This window comes from Emydura macquarii, unplaced genomic scaffold, assembly GCF_026122565.2.
Source record: "Emydura macquarii macquarii isolate MOO-44397 ecotype Brisbane River unplaced genomic scaffold, CSIRO-AGI_Emac_v2 contig_2636, whole genome shotgun sequence".
Taxonomy (NCBI): domain Eukaryota; kingdom Metazoa; phylum Chordata; order Testudines; family Chelidae; genus Emydura; species Emydura macquarii.
Window position 1 is genome coordinate 36680431 of NW_027132773.1, and position 27861 is coordinate 36708291.

At 39.0% G+C, this 27861-nt stretch overlaps 1 protein-coding gene across 3 annotated transcripts in view; it reads right to left on the bottom strand.

Annotated features, from left to right (window-relative positions):
* PIK3CG (phosphatidylinositol-4,5-bisphosphate 3-kinase catalytic subunit gamma) overlaps positions 1 to 27861 on the bottom strand; it is a 51014-nt gene that overhangs the window by 11833 nt on the left and 11320 nt on the right. For all 3 annotated transcript variants that reach the window (XM_067564461.1, XM_067564460.1, XM_067564462.1), the window contains exons 2-7: positions 25172 to 27187; positions 17960 to 18025; positions 17626 to 17851; positions 12303 to 12406; positions 3654 to 3800; positions 2776 to 2866 (exon numbers count right to left, since the gene is read on the bottom strand). In XM_067564461.1, the coding sequence (XP_067420562.1) occupies positions 2776 to 2866; positions 3654 to 3800; positions 12303 to 12406; positions 17626 to 17851; positions 17960 to 18025; positions 25172 to 27175 (2638 nt within the window). In that variant the 5' untranslated portion in view covers positions 27176 to 27187. The remainder of the gene's footprint in view (positions 1 to 2775; positions 2867 to 3653; positions 3801 to 12302; positions 12407 to 17625; positions 17852 to 17959; positions 18026 to 25171; positions 27188 to 27861) is intronic.

Genomic DNA, 27861 nt, shown 5'->3' on the forward strand with positions numbered 1-27861 from the left:
ATGGATCACCCTGGTCACGTCTAAGTCTGACATAATGAGATGCGGCCTTCTGGCCAGCAATACATTAGAGAGAGAGTCTTTCAGAGCAGGGGCAGTTTGGGAATTCAGGAGTAGTGAGGAATCCAGAAGCCCGCAAGCTGCGAATTTAACAATCCAAGATCAGATACCCTCAGTAGATTGAGGCGTCACACATGAAATGACTCTTCCAAAGTGCTTCTCTATTCCTACCAGAATCATCTTGATTTTGGAAATGGAATACATTTTCTTAAAATAAAAAACTGGGAGCCTATTAAGAACCCATAAAAGAAGAGAGTAATGTGAGTTATAAACTGAGCTCAAGGGCCTTGCAATAACTTGCAGCTTTCCCCCCCTGCAGTCTATTTTAATGTTATTAGATAGTTTTAAGATAAGACTGAATTTTATTGCATATAAATTTATAATTTCTGGAAAATAGTAAGTTTTCTAAAAAATGTCTAAAGGAGAGGCCAAAAAATTTGAAACCATTTTAACTTGAGCAGTTAATGGTCAAATACATGTATCAACTAATATTTTCACATATAATTCATGTTTAATTTCCTTCGATTTTCATTTTATATAATTTGAATAGTAATATCTCTGATTTTAAAAACAATATATGCATCCATATCAAGAAAGAGAAAAACTCTTTATACTGAACCATCCTGCATTTTAATCAGCATGCGTTTGGGACTGCTGCATTGCTCAGATATCATGAAGTCATGAATGAATAATGCAAATGACCTCAAAGAAATGCTAGTAAAATCTTTATGTTACAACACCATATATTCTCTATATGCCACATATTTTAAAGAAAAAACAACGAGAGTTCTGTGGCACTTTAAAGACCAACAAATTTAATAAAGTGCCACAGAACTCTCGTTGTTTTTGCTGTATACAGACTAACACGGCTACCCCTCTGGAAATATTTTAAAGATTTTTAGAAAAAATACTTTAGATATATTTTAGAGAATTCTAATTTTAACAGTACTTTAGCAGATTTCATATTGCTCTGCTTATGGAGCAGTTTCTGTTGCAGAGGGAAGAGGAAAATAAAAAACAATTGTATTATGAAGAACGTGGGAAATATCTGTATTACTTTTTGTGAATATCATGTGGACCTCTGTCTATTTGATTACTTCATGTTGTTGTCTGCTGCGTGGGTGCAAAAAGTTAACTCAGTCCTGGGAAGTTTTTCATGTCTCAAGGAAACCAAAGTTAATTGCTTTAGTCCTTGTCTATACTTAAAAGGGCCACTATAGCTATACTGGCAAACCCCATAGTGGAGATGCAGTTTCTACCAGCAAAAGACTTCTTTTGCCAGCATAGCTTAAACCTGTTCCCCAAATGGAATAATCTACACCTGCAAAAGGTATGACTTCTTGCTGGTATAACTGTTTGTCTACACTGGGGTTTTTGCTGGCACAACTGTGTCAGTTAGATGTGTGATTTTTTTCACACTCCCAACCAATATAGCTATGCTGGCAAAACTTTTAAGTGCAGATCAAGCCTCAGGCCACGTCTACACTAGGATCACTTTACTAGCATTGCTAAACTGATATAACTATACAGGCAAAGCATTCTTAGTGTGGATGTAGCTATACCAGCAAAACTGCATTATGTAGTGGAATAGTAAAAACCATCCTCACAAGTGAAGCAAGCTACATCAGTAAACATGCACTTTTGCTGGGATAACTACATGTATACTAGGAGCTTTTGCTGGCATAGCTATTTCAGTAAGGGGTCACACCTCTTCACACCCCTGACTGACATAACTATGATGGGGTCACACCTCTTCACATTCCTGCATGATATAGTTATGCTGGCAGAAGTCCCCAGTGCAGATCAAGGCTTAGACCAGTGGTTTTCAACCTTTTTTATTTGCAGACCCCTAAAAAATGTTGAATGGAGGTGCGGACCCCTTTGGAAATCTTAGACATAGTCAGTCTGCAGACCCCCAGGAGTCCGCGGACTACAGGCTGAAAACCACTGTTCTCTGGTAACAAAAACCTTTTGCAGACCTCTTAGACATAGTCCACAGATCAGTTTGAAAACCACTTCTTTCGACAGCCCCAATCATTGTTGCTTAACAAACAATACAAGTGTCAAGGCCTTTGAAGTTTTGTTCCTGTCTAAGTTAGACACAACATCCCCTTGGCAATAGGGGAACAGGGAGCAACGCATGGACATAATGAACCAAGGAACCGGTTTGGTTTTAAAAAGGGACACTTCCTGAAGTTCAGGGGAGACAGAGAGGCAAGGTCTATAGAAAAAGAGACTGTAACCTGGCTCACAGAAGAGCGGGGGTACCAGTGGTAAGTCAGGTCTACCTACATCTTGGGGGAAATGTGAAGCTTTAGGTAAGACAATGTGTGTATGGGCCTTATGTTGTTTTAACCTTTCTTTCTCTGATTGCTGTGTACCTATGGACTAATTAACACTTTCTTTTGAGGAAGCTGTTTGGTGTTATTGCATTGCCATACTGATCACAGCTCCCAAGGGGAAGCGTATAGCAGGGGTCAAACCCAGTTTGGGTAAACAGCGGTGGTGATTTCACTCAGAGAAGTGCAGATGCTGGGCCTATCACTTGAAAGAGGATCATAAAGAGGGACTGAGAGAGGGGTTAAAGTAAGTGCCCCCCCACCGGAGCTGTGAGTTACATAGAGAGATTTGATATGAATTTTATGTACAATATTTGTCATCTGTTATGTTACAACTATGACATTCTGCGATATACTAATCTCATCAAGTATACTGTACCTATTTTATTTCCTGTAGAAATGCAACCATATGGCAATAAACACAGGTCCAAGGATTCTGCTTCCCAAATAGATTCCATAATTCGAAGAATCTAGTAATAAAACCAATATACATTTTTACAGTACTCGATCTTCAAAAGCATTTTACAAACAACTAATTAACCCTGGCCATAATCTTGTGAGACAAGTTAGTAGTATTATTCCATTTTATGGATGGAGAAACTAAGACAAAGAATAAATGATCCATCTCAGACCACAGAGACAGTCAGTAGCAGAACTGGAATTAAAAGGTTCACATCATGCCCCTCTCCTTGATAAAATATACATATTTATTGTTTACCATATTTTAACAGACAAGAACTGAACACATTATTTAACACCAACTTTTATGCAAATTCTCACAAAATGCTAATATTGGTAAACTGACGTACTGGAACACCATCATCAGACCAATGAGCAAGGTCATACAGGAGAAATACAATTTGTCACTCTTTTTTTCCTTTGTAAGTTTACAAAAAATAAGTTTTTCCTTTAGTAGGAAAATAGGCCATGATGGCCAAAATGACAGATTAATTTTGTAGGATAGTGAAGGTGTCAAATTTATGAAAGAAACTGATTCTAGCATCTAGCCAAATGCAAGCAGGAAGTAGGTCAGGAGGAATGAGGTGCAAAAGTGATATAAAGTACCAATAAGACAAAAAATGAGGCCTTACTACTGGTTGGGGCCTCTGAACACTATCATAATATGATTTAATAAGTTCATGTTCCAAGTGTACCATAAACACAATTTACAATACATTTATGACAGAAAAAAGGTTTTTAACCATACTTTATTCACACAGCTTTTTTACATATCTCATAAAAGTTTAGCAATCATACCTGTAAAATAAGCATGTCCTGGCGAAGGTCATCTCCATGTTTGAAGATAATGCCTATGGTTTCATTTGATAGGGCTGTGGGGTCTGCACATTTAAATTCAAGCCAAAGTGGCTTTTTCTTGGATGCCATTACTTTGCATTTTTCAATCTGTAAAAGATTAATTCATTTCTAAGCTTTTTGCCCCTGTTGGCACTACAGAGTCAACACAGCTAACACAGAATTAGCAACAGATTCTATTCCTTTTTATTCACCATGAACACATTGTTTACTAAATTCCAATCAGTTACGCCTGGGGAAACACATTTAAAGGTTGGGGAGGAAGGTGTTATTCAGTTGCCACAGAAGACTTAATTTAGCCTGCAGAACTTTTAATACTAGTGATGATGCATGAGCTGGAATGAACCCAACTTGACTCTCAGAGCCCAGGCTGAGTTTATAGAATTGGCTACTTAAAAAACAACCACCACCATATTCTACATTGTAAACCAAGACTATGAGATTCTGAAATCATAGGGAGACACTAAGCATGGAATCCCACAATAGCAGTTTTACTGTCACTTTGCAGAGTAGAAACCCACATTTAATTACTTCCCCCTTTCACTAAAAAAATGATTTCTATTGACTTCAGTGTGAGTGAATTGGGTCTGGATTCTGTTTGGTTCTATTTTAAACATCAGTGAAACATGGTATTTTTAAAAGCATGAACAGACTTTGAGAAGGAAAATTACATCTTTGAGGGCATCTGAAGCTAGATCAATTGCAAGTACATATCTGTATTGAATCTCTGCAATACTAACAATTAGTTATTTCTTATTTTATACTGCATTTTATTTCCAATTTATGGTAGAGAACACAGAAACATATTGGGGCAGATCCTCAGCTGTGGTAAGATATTTAGAAGTTGCTGACTTTAATGGAGCTACATTGATGTATACTGCAGATCTGGACCACAGTATTTACTGTACATAAAAAAACAAACAAACCATAACTCCCACTCCAAAACCCACCCATCAAAGCATGTTTTATCTATATTTTTACAGTGTGACAGCAGTAAGTAATTTAATGGAATTATGTAGAAAATACAAAACTAAAAAAAAAGTTAATGCAATTTGAAGCTTGTAAAATCCAGCACTGAAACGTAGGAAATTTATTTAACGTTTTTCCAACAAAGTTAATTCAGGCATCTTGCACATGTAATATGTAACATATATTATTCCTGATTACATTGTTCAATGTAAATTTATATGCACATGTTAATGTTAATATGTTTACACTGCACAAAGAAAACAGGTTCTTTTGCATACATGTAATATTTGGATGAGTTAATGTTGGAAGACAAGACTTAATTTTTGGATTATCCTGATGTTTAAGTGCTTGAATTCCCAAGATTAGAACTGCTGTAACACTTTCCCATTACCTCATTAATTTCCTTTTAAGAAAATAAAATTTAAAAAAGCCCCCAGTTATTCTAATGGATAAAACATAGGACTGGGAGTTGGAGGTTGGTTCCTAGTTCTGCCATAGACTTTCTGTTTGACATTTGGCATGTCACCCTCTTTATGCTTCGGTTTTTTCTGTAGGCCTGGCTTGACGCAAGTAACTCGCCTCATTTCTTAGTGGGCATGATTGGGAAGGTGAATGGAAGGTTAAGTTGTAAATGGGGTTTATCAAGCACTTCACTGGAATGAGGATATCTGTGCTAGCTAAAATAAGCAGGAATATAAAGATCCGGTTCTACATGAACAGCACATGGACAGAGCTTGCTTTACAGAGATTGGTTCCTGAAAAATAACCAAGCCAATCATGGAGCACATGATGCAAAGTATGGTTACGAATACCTGTGTTATTTGTGTTAGTGAAAATGTATTACTGTGTAACTTGGGATATGTGGTAAGTCCTATACCCACTCCCTATGCTTGACTTCAGCATAGCTTTGCTGTATACCAAATAAAGGAACCTGAGTGATGAGCCTCGAATTGAAATGAATAATTGGGGAACTGAGTGGAAGAGATCTCAGAACTCCAATATAGTGGTGCAGTGACTCAGACTCCATTCATATGGAGCAGGTAACATATAGGTTTTTTTGTAGCTTTACTTGCAAGGATCACAACTCAGCAGTTTAGCAATGGCATTGGAAGGGTTTAAATTTGAGGGCACTGGAGGAGTGGGTTAGATCTAAAGGAGGTCCATATGGACTCCTCAAGGAAGTGATAGGAGGAGCCTGGAACCAGGTGGAAAAGGAACTCCAGCAAATAGCATTAGACAAGAAATGCAAGAAAATGAAACAAAAAACCAGGTTATTAAATTATAGTACAGAAGCCTCTCCTGAAGAGAAATTCAGGGGAATAGAAGGAGCTATTTTGGATCCCTATGTAAAAGAATGCCTCGCAGAGCACAGCAAAGAATTGTTGAATGCCACTGAAACTTTGAAGAATAAGACCCATGGGAGACCATGAAGAGAACAGTAATTGTAGCTAAAGAAAGAATGCAAACAAGCACAAAGATAAGCTCAGAGCTGCAAAGAGAAATTGGCTGAGAAATGTGTGCCTTTGGGAGATAAGTAAGTGATTTAAGGAAAGAGAGTGAGGAGTTAAAGGGAGCATTTAAACAGATGTTAAAAACTTTAGAGTATGAAAGGATTAAGTAGGCTGGTCTACTAAAGGTATTGGATATAACATTCAGTCAGAAAGGAAAAGAGAATGTTTGGTTTGATAACAAAACCTTGTTATGGCACTACAACTCAGTCCAGTCTCGCCTGGTGGAACCATGGTAAGTCAAACAAATTATGGACGGGGAGGTCAGGTGGTGACAACTACCACCACAAAGCTTTTGTCCCCAGGAATCTTTACAGCCATTCTGAAGGAAAATGGGCCAATTTTCCCCACTAAGGGTGTGTAAATAATCAATTGTAAATGGCTGCTGTAGGCAGAGAGACACTCCGATTTGAATCACTGGACTATGGACTATTTAGTCAAAATCACTAAAAGGAAATAAGGTGTTTCCATTTGAACTTGGCAGCCTCTGACTGTACAAGGAGGGAATGTAGTCAGGGTACAGTTGTGTAAAAAGCAGTTAGAACAAAACAAGCAGTGCTGATCAAAATATTTAAAAGAAATGCAAATACATTTGTGTAATTACATAAGATTTTAAGGACCTAAACAAACAGTCTTGACTTGTAAAACCCTATTTTGTATGTCTAAAATGAATTGGCTTTTAAAAGATTCCGCTAAAAATCCATTTGAATCTTTCATTCAAAGTTACAAAAGCTGACAAGCACTTTTTGAGCAGCTGCCAACGTTGCAGGTAGACTTTACTAAATTCTTTTTTTCCCCCTGCTCAAGCATGTAGTTGGTGTTATCTGACTTTGTTATCTCAATGTTTTTATGAAGTTCAACATCTTATAAAATAAGGACTAGAGGACATGGTTGTGGTTGTGCAAGTGATGGCCAGAACCAGGAAAGCAGGGAGAGACTCTGGATTCCTCTGTAGTAATGAATCCTGAAAGAGCTGCAGGATAAGAATGAGAAATTAAAGAGACAGTGCACCTCTGCAGTAACGGGAAAGGTGTATATGGGGAAAGGGGGGGGGGGGTTGTTAGAGGAGTAGCAATGTTTTGAACACGGAGCCTTAAGCTGGCTCTGAGTGATTAGACAATCACTTTGATAGGGGTAAACTGAAAACTTTTTGTTCACAAAACAAACAATTACACTTGATGTGAAAATTAATGTAGCTAACAAAATTTTATGGCAAATAAAGGGTAAGGGTTGCACTATGGAAGGAAGGTGTATTCCCATGGAATATGCAGTGTATCTCATAAGAAGGATAAAACAAATGTAAAGACATGCTGTTTAATTAAAACCAAAGAGACATTCCAAAGAGGAGCCACAATAGATTGTGTTTTCTTTTTCAGATAGCTGTGTGCTTTGGAAGCAGAAACCAACTCCACAACAAGGAAGATCAGTGAATGTAAGAAATGGAGCTTAACCATTAACACTTTTATCCAAAAGTTGTGTTTAACTGTAAAATAAGTTTCATTAGGAAGTAAAAACCTATATGGAAGTATTTTGTAAATGGAAAAAAAGAATAATTGTATTAAAACTAAGCAATTATATAAAAGATTGAAATGCCCTAGATTTGAAACTAGTCCAACTAATGGCTTAGGGTTAAGTTAAGGAAGTATATTGTTTAATAATGTGTAGTTTATTAATGTGCCAAGTGTTATTGAATTTCACCAATCTCCAGTCACTGGGGTTTGGTCAAATGGTTAAAAACTATTTAAAGGATTTTATGCACAAACAAGTAAACTTTTAAAATGCATAAGCCTGCCAATGTCAGACAGCAATGAAACCTGGAGGGAATTTGACATGGGCCTGAGCTTTTAGGAACTGGTATGTTGCTTTGAAACCAAGCTGACAGAGACGTTGTAGGAACATGAACAAGCATTTCAACAGAAGTTAGCAGCAGAAGTACTACAACCATTACATGAACAAGGGTTTCAGCCAGAATTAGCATCTAGAGTATTGTATTTTGAAAATCAACAAAGTAAAAAATTTATTGATAAAGAATTTTTAACTATTTTATGTGTATGATGTTGTAAATGTATTTTTTTTATTAATGTACAAGATAAAATTAATTTCCTAACATGAAAGGTAAAAGACAAAAACAATGGCATGTGCACTATATGGGAAATATATATTATATAAAGTAAAAGAGACCTTACGTGACATAGAACAAAGAGGACTGCCCTCCTTTATCACCACAGAAAAGTTAAAAATTTGGTACAAAGGAAATAATACTAATTGATACAGGGTAAGAAATTTAACAAGGGTCCAGTACCATGATGTTGAATGTGAAAAACACTACAAAACATATGGTGTCGAAGAAGAAGTTTGTTTTCCTTCCTCAAATACTGTTGCAAGACAATGCAAAGTCTGGAAAGCCCCAGACTTGTACCGCTGCTTGCACCTGGAGGACACTTACATGTGCAGATGTAATGTCTTACAGTCTACAGAGTTGTCAGCACGTGGGTTCACTCTGGGGGAACAGTCTTCAAATTCAGTACAGTAGAGATAGTAGGACGTAGGTAAAGTAAAAACTGCCTATGCTGGTGATGACAAGTTTGTGTGGTAGCAGAAAAGGACTGCATCTGGTACAGACCCAGGGAATGTTATTTTAATTGGCCTATGTTCTATTTGTTACCTAAATTTCCTGCGGTGATAAATGGAAAGATTTTTACATTTTGTACCAGTTTTTCATAATGGCATTAAAATAAAAGCAAAGTAAAAATTACCAAAGGATGCTTTAAAGGAAGATCAAGCTTATAATGTGGAATTAGACTCTGTTGGGTTCTACTTGAGGAGGTGTACCTTCTCCCCTCCCCCAGTTCATACTTTGAACCGAATATAAATGGTGGTTCAAATGATTACAACCACTATGGTCTTGGTGATGTGTTGCTGGTTGGTAAACTTGAAAAAGAGCACAGAAAGATGGAATAGGATACAAATGAAACAAATAACATAAAAAAACAAGAAAATTAAAGGAGTGGGAATGTAGGCCAGGCTTGCCATAAGTATTTTGCCTCATTTCTTAGTGGGCATGACTGGGAATGGGAAGCTGAATGGAAGGTTAAATTGTAAGTAGGGGCTTACCAAGCACTAGGCTGGAATCAGGATGTCTGTGCTAAGATAAGCAGGAACACCCTGATGCTAGGGACAATGGACAAGATAAACCTGGAATGTAAAGATCAGGTTCTACATGAACAGCACACGGACAAAGCTTGCTATACACGGTTTGGTTCCTGATAAGTTACCAAGCCAATCATGAAGCATATGATGCAATGTCTGGCTAAGAATGCATGTGTTATTCATGTTAGTAAAAATGTATATAAGGTAAAGTTTTGCTGTGTAACTTTGGATGTGTGGTATGTCCTACATCCACTCCCTATGACTAAGTCTGATCAACTCAGTGTAGCTTTGCTGTATATCAAATAAAGAAACCTGATTGACAAGACTGGAATCGAACTGAGTTCTTGGGGAACCGAGTGGACAAGTTCTCAGGAGACCCCCCAAAATCTCATCTGTAAAAGGAGGTGATACTAGTTACCTCTTCTATAAAACTATTATGAGGCTTCTTTATTAATATTATGTAGTGCTTTGAAATCTTTGGTGAGGAGGTGCTACAGAAATGCAAAGTACTTTTATTATATTTAGCTCGAGGAGTTTAAAAAGTGTAGGCAGCCTTACCAATAGAGCTTGTAAGTTCCTTGAACCACAAGAGGCAGGAGTTCCCTAAGGCTCTTGTTTCATGGTCCTGCACAGCCAGATGGTACTTGGCTTTTGGAGCTAATAAAGTTTTCCTTAATTCAGCTACTCTTTAAAAAATATTAAGTAAATTAAACCTCTAAGAATTTAGGTTGTCTTATCTCAGTTAAAGCAGTTTAAGTCTAAAAGTAGTTCAAGAATTTAAGGCAGTCTAGTGATAATCTTTATTCATGATGCTTTAAAAGTTTATGGAGGCTCATGCTCTGAAAACAGTTTAACTTTAAGAGGCTCTTTTATTGCTTATGCTTTTAACACAGGGCTGGAGTAATATGATTCAATGCATCTTAACTATTCAAAATCAGTTGGGCTTCATAGCTATGTGTGAAAACTGCCAGCCTTAAAAATACTAAATCAATTTGCCTCAAACATTTGGGCTGATACTAAATATAGAAAATTTCAGCACAAAAAGGTTTTAAGTTTATGAGCAAATAGAAAAAGAGTGTTCGAATAGAAGGTGAAACTCAAACTGAACTAAAGTGACCAGTATAATAAACATTTATTTGTTCACAAATTACTTTGAGCTTAGTGTGCAAGGAATGAAAGGAAGGTATAGCCTGTGAATAACTGTCTGCCTTCTGAGATAATCATTTGCACCTATAATTCAATTATTTCTCTTATCTAGAGAAGTGCTGGTAGAGTTGCGAGTTTCACAGTCTATAGGGAAAGTATAAAATGCAGTTGTGGTAGCAAAGCTTCTAAAGAAAAAAAGTCACGTTGCCACCAAGCCAATTGTGACTTCTATATACACTATCTGAATAGCCCATCAACCGTTTAATTGATTCTATAGTCACACCACATCAACCTCTTAATCTGGTAGACATGTATCTGTGCTCATATTGCAGGGACTGGTATTTTACGGTCTATCTAGGAATTCACAGTACACAACATTTTCATTAATGAAGTGTGAATGAAGAGACACCACTGGGCATTTTATACAAAACAGATTATGATATTGAATTAGTTATGTCACAAGGAAGGTCCATACCATGATTGCTTTTATTGTATTTGGATAAACATAACACTTCTGCGTATACAAAGGCATTAGTGCCTCTCTCCCTACACTGTACAACAGAATGTTTTCTGTATCACCACCATGTAAACTCTATCCTAAAATGCTTTACAGAATTAAATGATAGTTACAAAAATAAGATAATAACTAAAGACAGAGAGAGAGAAAAAGGCAATGAAAAGAACTTTTAAGATGAGATTTGAAATAAAATAGCAATTTGGTATGTTAAAAAGATACAGAAAAGCAATTCTATATGGCAGAGAAGACTTTTGTATCAACAATGGCTCAACAATGTGGAGATGCAGAGGAGAGATCAATATTAGATGGGTAGTGCAATGACCAGGGCATGGGCCGTCAGACCTACTGGTTGGAGCAGGAGTCAGGCCTAATGGTCAGAGCAGAGGGTTAAAACCAAAGACAGCATCAGTCACCATGCCAAAGGTTGGAGCTGGAGACAAAGTTGGGTGCCAGGCCAGGGGCCAGAGCCAGAGCCAGAGCCAGCGTCAGGAGCAAGGCAGAGCAGCAGGGGCTGGAGCAGGGCAGGACAGCAGGAACTGGGAGCAGACAGGGGTCTGTGATGGGAGGACAGGAACCAGGAGCAGGTAGGGGACAGGAACCAGGAGCAGGCAGGAATGCAGGACTTAGGAATCAGGAAAGCGGGAGGTTGTCACAGCCAAGTAAGGATTCCTTTAGTTGCTCAGACAACTTCCTGTTGTTTCTTCCTGGTTTATATTGTACTCGTTAGCCAGTCCAGGGGCTGGATGTTTCCCTTAGTGTTTTGGGGCAGCTCCCTCTGCAAGCTAGGCCTTTTCTGGACCTGTTCCTTGTTACTCAGGTGAGTTGCTGGGTGGTAGTCATGGTCTGATTACTGCCTGAGGACCAATGTTTGAGGCCTGTGATCCCTCACAGGTAGGGGAGTAACTGGAAGACTAGAGAGATGCAAAGCAAGTGAAGTAGACTAGAATAAGTCTATAAAGTTTTTAGATACAAGAAAGCCAGTTTCTAACTAGATCCTGAAATTAATGGGAAGTCAGAATTGCTGTTTAAGGATTAGCGTTTTGTCATCATTTTTCTTCTTTGAATACGAGGTGAGCAGCAGCCTTTTGCTTATAATTGCTTATAAAGGTGAGAGCTAGGAATCGTAAAGACCGGAGAAAAGATAGGTTTGTCAGAGTAAACTGAGGTAAATCCACAGATGAGGATATATCGGCAGAAGTGAAGTCAAGTACATGATTTGAAAAGGCAGATTTGTAAATCACGTATTTGCACATAAGAGATTTTCAAACTATGAAGAATTTGTAAATAATCAAATATATTTACCACCAGTGCTCCTGCTCTCAGCCCAGGGTCATATGGAACTCTAAAGCTTTCCGGAAGTTTGCTGTTCTGCAGTTTTTCAAGCTTTTGTTTGAGCAGTGTGATAACTGTAATGGCCAAAAAGAAATCATCATTATTGGGTTCAAAAGTAGAAGCAGAAAGTTACAGTTAATCAGGCCTTTAAAATCTCAGAATTTGGGTGCAAGGCTCCTATTTTTAGCTGCCTTTTTGAACTGTTTGTGCCTAGGACCTCCTAGCAGGCTCTCCTGATTTGGCAATCCAAGGAGACTCTATAGTTGCTATAGGATCTAAGGATGCTCTAGAGAGCCACCACAGTGTTACCCACTCTCGTGATGTTATCACAGGACTTGTGGAATCTGGTGTTTTTCCTAAAGCTCCAGCTCCTCGACTCAGGCAATTACACGAAAATCTCAGCTTTCATTTAAAAAAAAAAAAAAAAAAGTTATCGTTATCATCGTTATCAAAAAAAGCCTGAAAACGTGACCCCTAAAGGCTCAAAATTAGAAGGCAAACACAAGAACACAACTTTTTAAACAAATCTCATGATTTAAAAACCAATCTGGTGATTTTTGGACACTTAGTGAGAACAATACTGCAGCCATGAAGACTCTTGCCACAAAGACATAGCCTAGATCAGCGGTTCTCAACCGGTGGTACTTGGAGGAAGGCTGGGTGGTACGTGAGCCGTACCACGCCACTGGAAGTGCCCTACCACCCAGCCCCGCGAAACCCTGCCACTGAAAAGGGGCAAACGGTGGATGGGTTTCGGCGGAGGGCATTGTTCCCCCCCTGTAACCCCCCGCCGCCGAAATTCCCTGCCCTCCGCGAAACCCTGCTGCAAGTCCCCGCCCTTTTTTTCCCAAGTGGTACTCGGGTCAGGTACAGTCAGGTCAAGGGGTACTTGACCTGACTGTACCTGACCTGAGTGGTACTCGGGGAAAAAAAGGTTGAGAACCACTGGCTTAGATCATAGTCCCCTCCCCTCCCCCCGGACTTCCAATCCACACCTGGCCACAAATTTGGAGCTATGGCTGTAGTGACAGTGGGCAGTGCTCTAGCTCTCTCTCTAGCCTCAGTGGCTTTCCAGCAGCAGCCAGGCAGTTGCAGTTAGAGTCCCAATCCTCACAAACCAGAGTGCAAGGAACAGCCACAACTCAGGGCTAGGAACTCAGTCAGAGCATCCCCCAAACTGATGGCAGGAAACAGCAGATCCCTCACCCAGCCCCAGGGCAAGCAACAGCCAGAATCAGGAATGAGCAACCAGCCATAGACCTCCACCTAGTCCAGGGCAAGAAGCAACCAGGGGCAGAGCCATAAGGAGCCATCAATTACCTGGAGCCAGCCAGGGGCAAAGCAATTGCTATATTCTTAAAGCTTGTTCCATACTGCATCTTTGTCAGTTTTAAATTCTAGCAAATAGAACATCTGTGGCTTATGTAAATGAGTCAATGAATATGCATATATGTAAATTATGATGCTCATTCATCTCCCCTCCAGATTTCTGAACCTTCAGTTTAAACAAGAATGTCAATACTATATGCAATACACATTGTTCCATCTTGGCTAGCCAGTCACAATCCATTTCTGCAATAAGCTGGGAAGTACTCTTGAATATTAAACAAACAAGACACCAATTTAAAAGAAAAAGAAAATAAGACAGATTTCTATATGCACAAGTTCTAGCTATTCAAGCACCCTCCATAGTGAGGGCACTATATAAATAATTATACACTCAGAAAGAGGAAATTTAAAAGGGAAACAAAAGAACACTGCAAAATGAGAAAAAGATACAGTGTTTATGCAATTTAGAATTTTTAAAATACTAATGGAGAAAAATCTCAAAATCTTTGCTATAAAGAATTAAGAGTTACTCAGGAACTGAAAAAAGCAAATGACACTTATTTTTGAGGTTTGTAGGAAAGAAGGGCCGAGAAAATACCAGATGACTGGTGTGATATCTATTCTGGGAAAAATATCTGAGCACAAGATAAAGGAGTCAATCTGTGAACATTATAATTAGACATCTTTCTTCAAGGAGGAACTAGGTTTTATTAAAATAGGTCTTCTCAAATAAATCTAATAGTTTTCTACAATGTAATTATTGATTTGCTACACAAAGGGGATCAGGATATAGCATCTCAATTTCCATAAGGCATCTGGCATAAAACCACATAATTAAGACACTGAATACCAACTACTTAAAGCGATCATAGTTAAGATTTGGAACTAGTTGATTTTTTTTTTTTAAAGTTACAGAAGTATTTATAAATAATAAGATTTCCCAATTGATTTAGTTTGAGAACTCAGAACTGGAATCTAAAGAGAGGAAACAATTGCACAGATATCTATTTTGATGAGGAATCTTGAAAGCAATTATCTAATGCAGACCCAAGGATGAAAGCAGATAGCAAACCAAATATAAGATGGATGTGTGATGCTCTTGTGGGAAACAAAAATTGGATGTAAATATATAGACTCTAAAAATGAGGGAAATATTACTCTATGTAACCACAGTGTGATTGCACCTGGAATACAGCGTACCTAAACTGAGGGAAGATAAAAAAAGACTAAAACAAAAGTACTGAGAGGGGTGAAAAAAGAGATACAAGAATTAGGGGATAAGATTGAAAGACTGATAAGACTAGAACTGAGAAGACCAAAGGGAGAAGATGTGATCCAATACATTCAGATTGACAATATAAATAAAGGAAGTAAATTATTCAGTCAATGGAGATGGTGGGGAAAAGGAACAACAGTCTGATGTTCAAGGAAGAAAAAGTTTAGGAACAGTATTAGGAAACATTTCTTAACAAGTAAGCGCAACTATGCAGTGACACACTTCCAAAGGTGGTAGTGAAGGCAAAAAATCACATATTTTCAAGAACAAGTTAGATAAGTCATTAGTGGAACAGTCAGTAGTGTGAGTAGGCCTGAAAAATGTAGAGCAGTCACACTGGATCACCTAAGTAGTCTTTTCAAGGACACCCTTTTTGGACAGAGTGGAGAAGAAGAAAAAAATCACATAAGAAAGACAACTTGTTGGACATGAAGTTGATTGCTGTGATTGAAATTTCAGAATCTCTCTCTCTATATCTATCTATAGCTGCAGAAGTTTCAAGTTTCCTCCTAAAAAGTGGATATTCTGATCAAAGGAGTTTCAGGAAACCTCACTATGTGCTTTGTAAAATAATTAAAAAGTAAATCTCTTCTAAGACACAGAATTTTTAATGGGGTTTGTCAGCATCACAAATCAAGCAAACACCATCTTGAACATGGAGCATGACACAGAAGGGTTTCTCTAGGCTATTAAATACTATGGCCCCAATCATACTATTTTTAAAACAAAACTCCTGAATTTAGGAGTGCAGGATAAAAGTGAAAACATAGCAGGGCTTTCAAAGAATATCTTGGTGATCCAGTGTGAACATTATGCATTTTTTCAGGTCTCACACGACTGACTGCCCTGCTTATTTAACTTGTTCTTGGAAACATCAATTCACACAATGGAATTAGTGGATGGTGAGTTGGATTGGGATTTCAGGGCTGATATTCACAATGGAGAGGAACTTGAAATTTACTTTTTAATTAACAACATCAGGATCTTTGGATTGAAGGAACACTTTTTGGGATTGATATGAAGTTGCAGTCTTCATAACTAGAGCCCTGTGCGGATACAAATATGTGGATCCGCATCCGTGAAAATAAACTTCTATCCAACCCACAATTCGCCCTCCCTCTTTTAGATGTATCCACATCCCCACCGCCAATCAGCTGTTTGCAGCCAGCTGCCTCCATCAGCTGTTGAGCCCCTGCCACCCCAAACAGCTGTTCAGCTCCAACCTCCTAACAGCTGATCAGCAGTTCAGCCCCGCCCACCACCTAACAGCTGATCAACTATTCAGCCTGCCTGCAGTCCTGGCTGCTGCCTATCAGCTGATCAGTTGTTCCAGCAACACTGGGGGCCGGCAGCTGCTCCAGCCTGTCCCAGAAGTCATGGAGGTCCCAGAAAGTCTGTCCACGACCTGCGTGACCATCCGATCTGCAAAAAAATGGTCCACAGATATCCGCATCCGGGTCTGCCGATATCTGCAGATTTGCAGGGCTCTGTTCATAATGAGTTTTCCAACGGCTGGAGCCAGTCATGCTGCAAGCTCCTACTGGTGGCTGATTCACTATGTAAATGCTGAATAGGAACTGGTAAGCGATCGTGGTGCAGATACGGTAGTGAAAATATTTCTATCTTAAGGTATGAAGTATTTGGAAGTTCTTTAAAAAGAAGGAAGCATATTCATAAATGAAAAACATTTCTTTCCTTCTGGATAGGAATGCTCCAAGACTTTTGAACTGAAGCCTCACACTTACTGCAGTTCAAAACACTGTTTAGCTTGGACCATAAACTGGTTTATGAGATATATTGAGAAAGTGGTTTAGTAAAAAATCTGACTTCATATTCTGTTTTATGATATGGGTGCTTCTTCAGCATATGCAATGTATACTGACCATAAATCTGAAGGAAGATATAATCCTTTACAAAGTCAGTGAGTTGAATTAAAAATCCATTCATTTTTATTTAAGATAAAAAAGTATGTTTTCACTCAGATTTGTCCACTATGTCTATCTCAGGTCCTAGGCACATAATAAAACAAATACACAACTTTAATAAAAATTTTAATTAAAATCAGGGCTCTTAACCAGGCTCATACCCACAGATTATTTCTGACTCTCAAAATAAATAAATACATGAAAAAAAGACAGTGAGACCTCCAATAATTTTCTCAACCCCAAGCAATATCTCCCAAGAGCCTACCAGTCAGTCAGATCCCTAATCAATTCCTACCATTAACCTTCCATTTCTCCATGAAATGTCTGCAAAAACATCTGCACCTGCAGGTCACACCACATCCACACTCAGACAAACCAAGAAAGGAAATTAATTTCAGAGGCCAGGATCCTTCAGTGAGAACACACTGCTTCCCATTTATACCAAGACAGGCACATTATCTTGAACAACTTAGAAGATCTCAGTTATTGCAGTAATACACAAAGGAGAGAGGAGTTAAGATTATATTGTGTGATGTCATCTTACCCCTTCATTTCATGGTAGCATTCGCCTTTTGTTTTTTCTTGTAACAACTTACGTGGCTATTTTGAAGAATTAATTGTGATGCTCAGTGGCAGAGTTAGTAATTTACTCGTGTGGACATTACAGAGAAACAGTACTTTTTGCTGCCTGGGTTTTAATACACATGAAGCGAAAAGACACACACATTACATAGCAAATAAAGCAATACCTAGGAATAAATACCTTGAGAGGTGACATCGTACTTTTCAGCAGAAACTGATTTTATATCCATTGTGACTTTATGCAGCAACTTAATTATTTGAACCTGTTTCATGAAATCATGTAGCATGGCTTTTCCACAGCCCCTGAGATAGGCCTCTAGGATCACAGCAAACCTCTGCTGGTAGTGCATGGACTGAGCAATCTCACTTCTTAGAAACCAAAATAAAAAGTGACCAATTCTTTTGTTCTAAAGGCAGAGAAAAGGCTAAAATTAGTATGCATGACATTCTCTTGAGAAACAGTCAATTTTAACAATGCCTGTAACTTTAATTTTACTTAATTTTGAAGTACTTACTCTCAAACCTCGTTTTAGTAGAAACCTGGCTAGTGCACTGTCATGATAGGGTTCAAATTTCACAGCCTAAAAATGCATATAAAAAGCAAAGAAATACAAATTTTATTTAAAAGTATTTATAATACCTTGTTGCATTTTTTTATAAATATAATTTACAGAATAGAGCTCTGTCAGAGGAAAAATGCAATGGCAAAGCAAAGTTGGAAAAAGCACCAATATTTCTTTGCATGTGATTTGATCAGTGCATTCTCTGATTCTTTGCTAGTAGTTGTTTTTTTTGAGACGTTATTATTGTGACAAATGATTAACAAACAAAAGCAATATGGAGAACTAGCCAGCAAGTCTAAATTCACACTCATGAATGTTGGTGCAGTATAGTGACAGCACTCAGACATTAAGATGAGGGATGGCAGTAAAAGTCCCCAAGATAGACAACATAGGGCACGTCTTTATTGAAATCAGGAGATGTGATTGCAGCACATGTGGGCATACCTGAGCTAGCTCTGATCTAGCCGGCTTGCTGAAAATAATGAAGCTGTGGCAACATGGGCTAACTGCTTGAATACATACCCAGGGTCCTAGGTGGGATTGTATTCTTGTGAGTAGCCCGTGCCACCACCCATACTGCTGTAGCTTTACAGCTATTTCTAGTGAGCTAGCTAGATCAAAGTTAGCTCAGGTATGCCCACACATGCTGCAATCATACCTCCCAAGAGCTAAGCATACGCACAGATGCTCAGACAATAGAATAATCTGTTTCAGTCAATCATAAACCAGTTTACTCATCATCATACTGTATTTTTAAAGTACCTTTTTAAAAAAGTTAATTACTGATTGTTCGAAGTTTTAGTTTTGGCAAACTAATCATTAATATCTCAGGTTCAGGCAACAAGTAATCTCATTCACTGATACCAACAGCAATAACCACAACAAGATGTGCATTAGTAGGTTACTATATATGCCTCAAATACATACCTCCTGCCTTCAACCAGCCAGACAGGACATCAATATACAATAGTTTCCTATAACAGCAGTGCTCAAACTTTCCAGACTACTGTACTCTTTTCAGGAGCCTGATTTGTCTTGCATACTCCAAGTTTCACCTCACTTAAAAACCACTTGCAGACATAAAAATACAAAAGTGTCATAGAACGCTATTACTGAAAAATTGCTTACTTTCTCATTTTTGCCATATAATTATAAAATAAATCAATTGGAATATAAATATTGCACTTACATTTCAGTGTATAGTACACAGAGCAGTATAAACAAGTCATTGTCTGTATGAAATTGTAGTTTGTATGGACTTTGCTAGCGCTTTTTATTTAGCCTGTTGTCAAACTAGGCAAGTATCTAGATGAGTGGATGTATCTCCTGGAAGACCTCTGCATACCCCAAGGGTACGCGTATTCCTGGTTGAGTACCACTGTCCTATAACACACCCTGTAATAGCTTATTGCCTTAAGAATGTAAGGCTCATTAATATTACATTTCATTGGGGAAGAAGATGGGATTATGCAATGTACCCTTTTTATTAGGAAAAATAGTTCCTAGTAGAAAGATAAGAAAAACTGTAAGGAAAGACTATGTACATCTATTCTGAACTATTTTTAATACATATTTATTGCTAACTAAATTTCTCTCCAATCACTTTATTTTTAAGCATCTTCCCACAGAACCTGAGTGTGTTTCAACAACAGTTGGTGAGCCAGGAACTATTTCCATCCATCAGTTTCTATTGAAAAAAAGGAATTGGGTTCCGAGTTGGGGTTTTTTTCTCCTCCCCCTTCCCCCTCAAATAGCAGTGTAGAAAGGGGTTTCTGTGTTATTGTCTGTAAAGTGGCTAGCACACTTTTGAGCGATGCGAAGCAAAGTCTTGCACTCAACTTGATGGCTTTGTTTTTTTCGTTGATAATGACCTATCTCCAAGACAGAAAGAAAAAAAGTAAGACTGGTGAGGGGGAAGGCACAGAAAGTCCCTGTGGGAGTAAACAAGGGAGAATGGGGGGCACACAGAGCACAGGACATGGAGGTTAAGGGGGAGCCCCTAGCATGGTAGAGAGAATGGTGGAACCTAGCAAGGGGAAAGGATGAGGGGCATACAGAGTTTCTGGCATGGACAGGGATTGCAGGGACTTCCTGAAATAGAGGAGCAGGGGAGGGTGGCTCACTGGGAGCTTGTAGGGGGGAACAGAGGGATACACTCAACCTACAGATATAACGAAACATGACCATCTAGTAATAATATTTACTCAACAGACTATAACGGCTCTTGAAACTAAAGCAGTCTGCTGTCTGCTTGGAGGCCGTGCAGAGTCATCAGCAGAAAAGTTTGCGAACACGATGGGACATACCATAAGGTTTCACAGGAGCTGGAAATATGCAGTTGCCATGCTGGATAAAACCTGGCATGCTGCCACTTTGAAATGTGAAATCATTATTGTTGACTTACCTGGGTTTGTTCAAGTGAAAAATTAAGCTTTTAGAGAGATTTGAAACAGAGCCCCAGAGGCTTGCTGTTTCCGATGGCTGATTAAAATGGCAGCCAAGGGTGGTGAGTGTAGGACTTTGAGATTCCACAATTCAGGATTCCTTAGAATCTTGTGATTGTCATATTTTTAAAGTGCCAGCACCATATTTAATGACAAATAGTTAGTACCCACATGCAAAAGCTACTTCTCAAATATATGGATCATTTTATTTTTTCAAAATAGTGTAAACTGTTAGATTATATCAGGGATTCATTTATTGCTAAATATTTTGTATTTATTTTTTATTGCAATAAAACTTCTACAATTAGTAGACGACTCTATATGTGATCTGTAACATACCAGTCAAACTGATATATTTTTTAATTTGAAGAAAACCTATGAAAGGTTCATTCTGATGTAAATTTTAGTTGCTAGGTATCTCTGAACATCATTTAAAATAGCATTGCTGACAAACTATAGCTGAGTAATTAGGCATTGCTACAATATTCAAAAACAAAATGAATAGAACTAAGGTGTAAACATACTTTAATTTAAAGTAACATTATTAGAAAAAAGTCGTTCTGTTAAAAAAACAAAAACATTGAAAGTCAGGAAATTTTCTGTTGAGGCCAAAAGCAAATGTTTGCATGCCAAGAAACTAGAATTTGGTCATTCAAAGAAGCTAAACCTCAGAAAGTCTGGACACGCACAGTTAAGGTTCTAATACATACCTTTGCCCCATTAAGCCTCTGTTACTGATGGAAGATCCCCACTAATTTCCATATAAAAGAAAATCAGTGTTCCTCATTGTTATTTGATTTACAAAAGGATGGTATTATGTTGTATAATATTATAATCTGCACCCTCCCTTTCATCTTATATCAAGCACAAAGCGAATTTCAGGCCTTTCTTGAAAGGCTAAATAGGCTATTTAGAGCATGGCATTTATGTTCAGGGTGAATTTGAAAAAAAACCAAAACAGATAATTGGGTTTATGACCACTACTGGGAGGGTGAATGATGTAGAATGGGAATTTCCTGCTCAAGGTGGGGGTGGCCCACAAAGCCTTTTATGGATCCTATGTGAAAGGTAACAGCTGTACAGGATGTGGTCTCTGAACTGTCCTGTGAGGTTAGAGGAAGTTCTGGTCTTCAGTCTCCAGCTAAAGCTTTCAGATCATAGGCCAATATATAAACTTTACAATATGTATAAACAATACAATAATGAGGGGAGTGTACTTGAAACTCAGACGAGGTAAGCTGGTCAGGGGAAAGGGGACAGAGTTAGGGTTGATATCAAGTATTGCCTGAGACTAACATTTAAGGTTTTGGACTAAAATATCCTAATTTCTTCACTGCCAAATAGTCATCTTTTTTTAAAAAAAAAAAAAAAAACCCCAAACATTCTAATATTGTTTTACATTAAAATGTACTGTATGGTATAATTTAATACAATTTTTATCCCAGAGGTTTTCCTTCTGTTTTGTAAAGAAACTAAAAATATCTCAATAGTTCATTTCTTCCTAAAATCCTTTTAATGTATATTTTCTTTAAGCAAATTATTTTAGAAAATGAAGAAAGTAAAATCTTAGCATCCTGTATTGCATGCACTTGTGTATCAGCCAACCTGCATATTAACTGAGCCCCTAATTTTGGTGCAAAAATGTGTTCAAATAAATAAATAATTACTTGTATGTAAGCTCTGCTGTCTTAAAGGAGAGTACACATAGAAGCAGTTATGTGGGAGATCAGACTAGATAATCATAGTAGTAACTTTTGGCCTTAAAATGTATAAACCTTGATTTGAATACATCCTGTCTGGAGAGCCCAACCTCCACAAAGCTGAAGATGAGGCTGGAGAGTATGCAGGGGCTTTGTCAGAAGCACTGCTTCTGCAACTTTGGAAGCACCTACTTCACTTTCTTTGGAGTCAGCAACTACCTCTGAACCTATGTGGCTTACAAGATCCACAGGCTCCAGGCCACAGAGATGCCCATTGTTATTGCAGAACTTGCTCAAAGATTCCTTGACATTAGCTGTCTCTGCTGTTGCGGAGTTTATAACCTTTACATAGACAGAGAGAGCTGCCAGGTATGGAAAGCCTTCAGAAGAGGACCAGAGTAGTTGGATATGCATTTACACTATAGAATTGCACTATTACAACTTTCATCTGCAATCAAATAATACTCTCAACTCTGCAAATTACAATGGCGCAGTGTGCCCACCCCAAAGCAAACTTTTGTGAAAGTGAAAGAAACTTTTTTGAAACTCAGATCTCTGAAATGCTTTGTTGTATAAGTGATCTCAAGCTTTCAACAACAGCAAAAGTACCAGCTAGCACATGAAATATTTCAGGTAAATAGGATTGTAACTCACTTTCCATTACAACCCTGATTTTGACCCTTCTAACTTTCTATGAATGAATAAATCCAAAGTATGGAGTCAGAACGATGGTTCCTTGACATGCCTTTTATTTTTTATTTTATTGTTTTATTCTTATTAAATTTTAGGGGTAAGTTTAGTACTCATGGCAGTACAAGAATGATAGTATTGCCAGACAAAATGCATGCACAGCAGCATGAAAGATTCTCCACACAACTCTGCAAGCAGACCCGAAGCACAACCCAAACTTTTGTGTCAGGCCTTGTCTAAACTAGCAATTTCTTTAAAATTTTCATGACCAACAGTGGCAGCAACAGCAGGAGCACTGGTACAGATAGTTCACTGGTGTTTCAGTCACAAAGAGTGAAGCTGAATGCAGATTAAGTTGAAGAAATGTAACTTTATTAAATCCTGTGCATTGCTCCATCCATCGGGCTGTGTTGCTTCCAGCCAAACTCCCCACATTCCCTGATGTCCTGTCAATAAAAGGTCCCTGCAGAGAACATGGACTTTCTGACTGCAGTGCCTCCTGGGGGAATGCTGCACCACTGCATGCACACAGAATTCATGTCCCCCGCAGATGTCTCCGCTTCCCAGCAGAAAAATTATTTCTGACAGGGAAGCAAGGGGAAGCCGCAAGAGTGGTCACGTGCCCTTCCCCAGCACCACAGACACCTGTGTTCAGATGCCCAAAGCAGCCAGCGGAGATGTAAATCGCAGCTGGGGGCGTGGGCTGGATAGACGTGAGGAGACTGGGAGGGTAGGTGTGCTTGTTCCTGGAGCCAAGGAGTGGCGAGACTGGTGGGGAGGAGCTTCCTCTTCCCCTGCATGGGCTGCTCCTTGGGCCGGGTCAGACTCACTTCTGGGAACCTCCCCCATCTGCAGGAAGCTCTGTACCCTCCCCTCCCGCTTCCTGGTTCCATCGCTCCCCAGCTGCAGGGGAAGGGGTCACTGTAGGGGGAGCAGCCCCCCCATTCACCCAACTCTTGTGCAGCTGGACCCTCCCCACACATTCAGATCCCCTCTGCCAAGCTCCACCGTCCCGCATCCAAACTCCCCCTCCGACCCTACTGCCCTGCATCTGGACCCCTGCATCCAGACCACCCCCTGCTGAGCTCCCCCATACTCAAACCCCCATCCCACCAAGCCCCCCTGCCCTGGACCACCCTGCTGCGCATCCTGCACCTAGACCCCCCTCACTGAGCCTCACTTCCTCAGCACTAGGACCCCTCACTGAACCCAGACCTCCCCACTGAGCTCCATTCCCCCCCCCAGGCCCCCGTGCTGAGCCCCAACCACCTATACCTGCCTCCCCCCAGAGTCCCGTTCCCCCTGCACCCAGAATTTCCCAACAAGCCCCTGTGCATTCAGATCCCTCTGCACCCAGACCCTCCCACACACTAAGCCCATCACAGACCCATCACATTAAGCCCCTCCACACTTCGATCCTGATGGGCTTTTTCTACACCTGGATTGGGGGGCTGGAATGGGCATGCGTGCAAGCCTCTGACTCTCTCTCACTATTGCAGTACCTCCAGCGCAGAGAGGCAGGGCCCCAGGGTCTTTCTGTTTCATTGCTGGAGCCTGGGGTCTAGAACCATAAAGGGTGGGAGAGTCCTAGAGCTCCGGCTCTAGTTCGAGCCATGAATTCTGCACAGCAATGAAACAGCCCTGCATCCTGAGCCCCGCGAGCTTGAGTCAGCTAGCAGAGGCCAGCCACAGGTTTTTCATTGCTGAGTGGACATACCCTTAAAGTCTTCTGTGCTTGACATCTGCGGAAATATTAGCATTGACATCTGCTATGTGGAGCCACAGAGATGTGTTAATATGCCTAGTAAGGAATCTATCTGTCAAAAAACATTTCCTGAATCTTTTTTGTCGTCTGTATTGTTACAGACATACTCACTGACAGATATTTTGAAATAAATTACCAAAATAATTGAAAATGGCTGATGGTATTGTGTTATTTTGACAAATAAAATATGCAGAATTTTAAAATAGTGTGTGTAGAATTTTTAAATTTTTGGCGCAGAATTCCTTCAACAGTAATTATACAATTGGTGCTTTAACTACCATGTGAGCTAGATCTGCTCTGAGCAGGATTAGAAAACCCAGTGGTTAGGATATACACCCACCATTAGAGCTATACTGGTAGTAGGGCGACTGTGGGAAATTTGAAGTAGACTATTAGCATAGATACAACCTGTGAATGGTAGCAAAGATAAATGTATTACGAAACTAGCACTGTTTTGATTAACACTGAAGACTGCAAACAGTAGGTCATTCATAACACTGGCATGTTTCTATGATCATGCAAATATTCAAGGAAAACAATGTTCAGAAATGCAAATATACCTTACCTGCACTAGTTGCAAAAGGTAATGCAGAACATCATCATCTTCTAAGCTCTCCAGCTTTTGAACTGCCATTGCTCTTACGTTTTCATCCGAAAAGTTACAGTCCAAAAGTTGCATCGTTAATCCAACATCCAAAGTGCTATGATCCCAAGCTTCTCTTTTAGCTAACAACTGGTATGTTTTGGCCACTATTTCTTGCTGTCCCCATTTCACTGAGCTAAGCATCTTAGGATATGCTTTGGGGTGTTTTATGCTTTCATATCTAAAATGCCACAATAATTCTTTGTCCTCAGGAGTAAGTGGATTAAGTGGGTCAGTGGCTATAATTTCTTCAAGCTGTTTGCGAAGCTGGTTGGGCATTTCAGCTCTTGTCCTATCCATTTGGGGGTCAGATGTTATCCTATGTTTGGGCAAAGCTATTGGGTGGCAATATTTATCCAGAACAATAGAGATAGCCATTGAATTTTCTTTATCAGGATTGGTTGCTGATGTAAGTTTGTCAGCATTGATACTTCCCTGCTCTTCCCCCTTACCTGAAATCTTCCACATATGAAGCACGTACTCCCCACTACGTAGCAGGGAACGGTGATCAATCAACAAAATATTTACATAATAGAGAAGCTGGGTTTTGCATTTAGAATCGGAGTTGGGGGAATCATGTGACTGAAGGCTAGGCTTTGTGGATAATGCCTGTGCTTTGCCACAGTATATCTGTAGATTCAGCAGTGCTCCTTTAGGCAAATCTTTAATTTTAATATCAAATTCAAGCCAATTGTTCCACAGGACCTCCTCAGTAAAAGGCTTAGATGTGGTCCTTCTCTGTGAAAGAAGTTGTTGCCCATGTTGAATATTAGCCTCAACAAACACAGTAAGTTCACTATTTCTTGGTAGCACCGGGATATCAATGCCAACTACCTTGACCCTGAATTTTCTATTACAATCCCACAAAGAGATAGTGAACACTCTCTCATGATCTTTTCCGTCTATTGTCAGCTGTTCATGATATCCTGTAACACCTGTGCAGTCATCCACCAAAGGCCATTCTTCTTTCTGAACCTCATCCTCCTTTGGGTCAGGGGGATCATCTAGTACAAGGTGGATCTCTTCCCCATTCTTCAGGCACTGTCTTATCCAGTGAAAATCTTTGATTGGCGTCTCTCCCGTGATATATTCATCTCTGCCACAAATCCTGAGAACAAAATCCAGTTCACTGTGATCTTCAGGAATATCCATCAAAGATTTCTTCTTTGCCATTTTTGTGAAAAAGCTCTGAAGGATCATTTCTGGAGTGTCATCAATTGATACTTTAATTTTCTGGCTAGTTGTTCCTCTATGTATGATTATAAAAATATTATTATTAGTAATCTTTTTAATCACATATTCTGGGAGTGGCTTCGATGTAATCCAGGGATGCATTGAATACAATTTTGGATCTCTGCAGGCCACTTCAATCATTCGCGGCGTGACTAACCTGCGACGGGTAAATTCTAGCTCATCATCATGCACATTACTTACATCAGTGACATCATAGCCAATTAAATCATTAAGCTGTGTCTGAAATTCCTGAACCACCTCTGTTGGTTTTTGCTTCTGGACAACAAAGATTTTGCCTATCTTTTTCTGTAGCACTTTCCAATACAATATGCAGTCCAATGTCTGTATTACTTGATGTTTGTCATAAATTTCATACCACTGTCCTTTCTTTTGATATTGAAGAATAAACTGATCTGGGGTGAACTTATGGTAAAAGTCTGTGGTTTGGCTCATCTCTATTGCACGCATCCAAATCTGTGCTTTCATTTGTTCAACAGTACAGTTGCCAGCTATTTCAAGTAACATTGTTTCCGGCACTTTAGTATGTTTATTGCTTGTAGGCAGAATGAACTCAATGGACATCAGTTCCATTGAAGACAAATTACTTGCTGCACAGTATGGTTTCATTCTTCTTCTCCTTCGTTTGTTTTCCTCTCTCATAACAACAGGCTGTTCATAATTCCCCAACTCCATGCCAGAAGAAATCTAGCAAAATATACAAATGTTTGATCACTTTCTCATTTAATTTTTGTGTGTGCTTATACAGATGCATTAACTCTTTTTGTTAAGTTTAACTACAGGCTTTAATCGTAAACATATATTTACAATATATATTCCCAAAGTTTCTGAATCTAAAACTGTTTTTGTTCAGGATGGCTTATTTGAATCAATTTTTAAAACCAAACACTAAGTATGGCAATAACTAAAGATTTTGAATTGTGCACTTATAGAATACTATCCATTCAAACACACTTCATGAATTATGACCTTGATCTTGTGAGGGTCTGAGAGGCCTAAGCTTTCACACTTCAGTGAAACCTGTGAACATTAGGAGCTTGACAACGTTTTCTTGCTTCAACTAATTTTCTCTTTTGAATTTGGCAAACATTGATTTCCCCCCCACCTTTTGTATTTTGGATGATGCTGAAATCAACACAAATGGATTTTAACAACTGAAAGACATTTTGCTATTGGTGAGCCAATCTCACAGAATGATGTCACAGTTCGCTCCGAGGAAAAATATGTTAATTGTAGCAAAGGAAACAAATATTATTTCTATGTGGACTCCACAAAAAGAAAAGCCGTTGATTTTTTTCACCATCCATGATGAAGCATTAGGATATTTTTATTTTAAAAATCCCTTATTTAAAGTACATCTA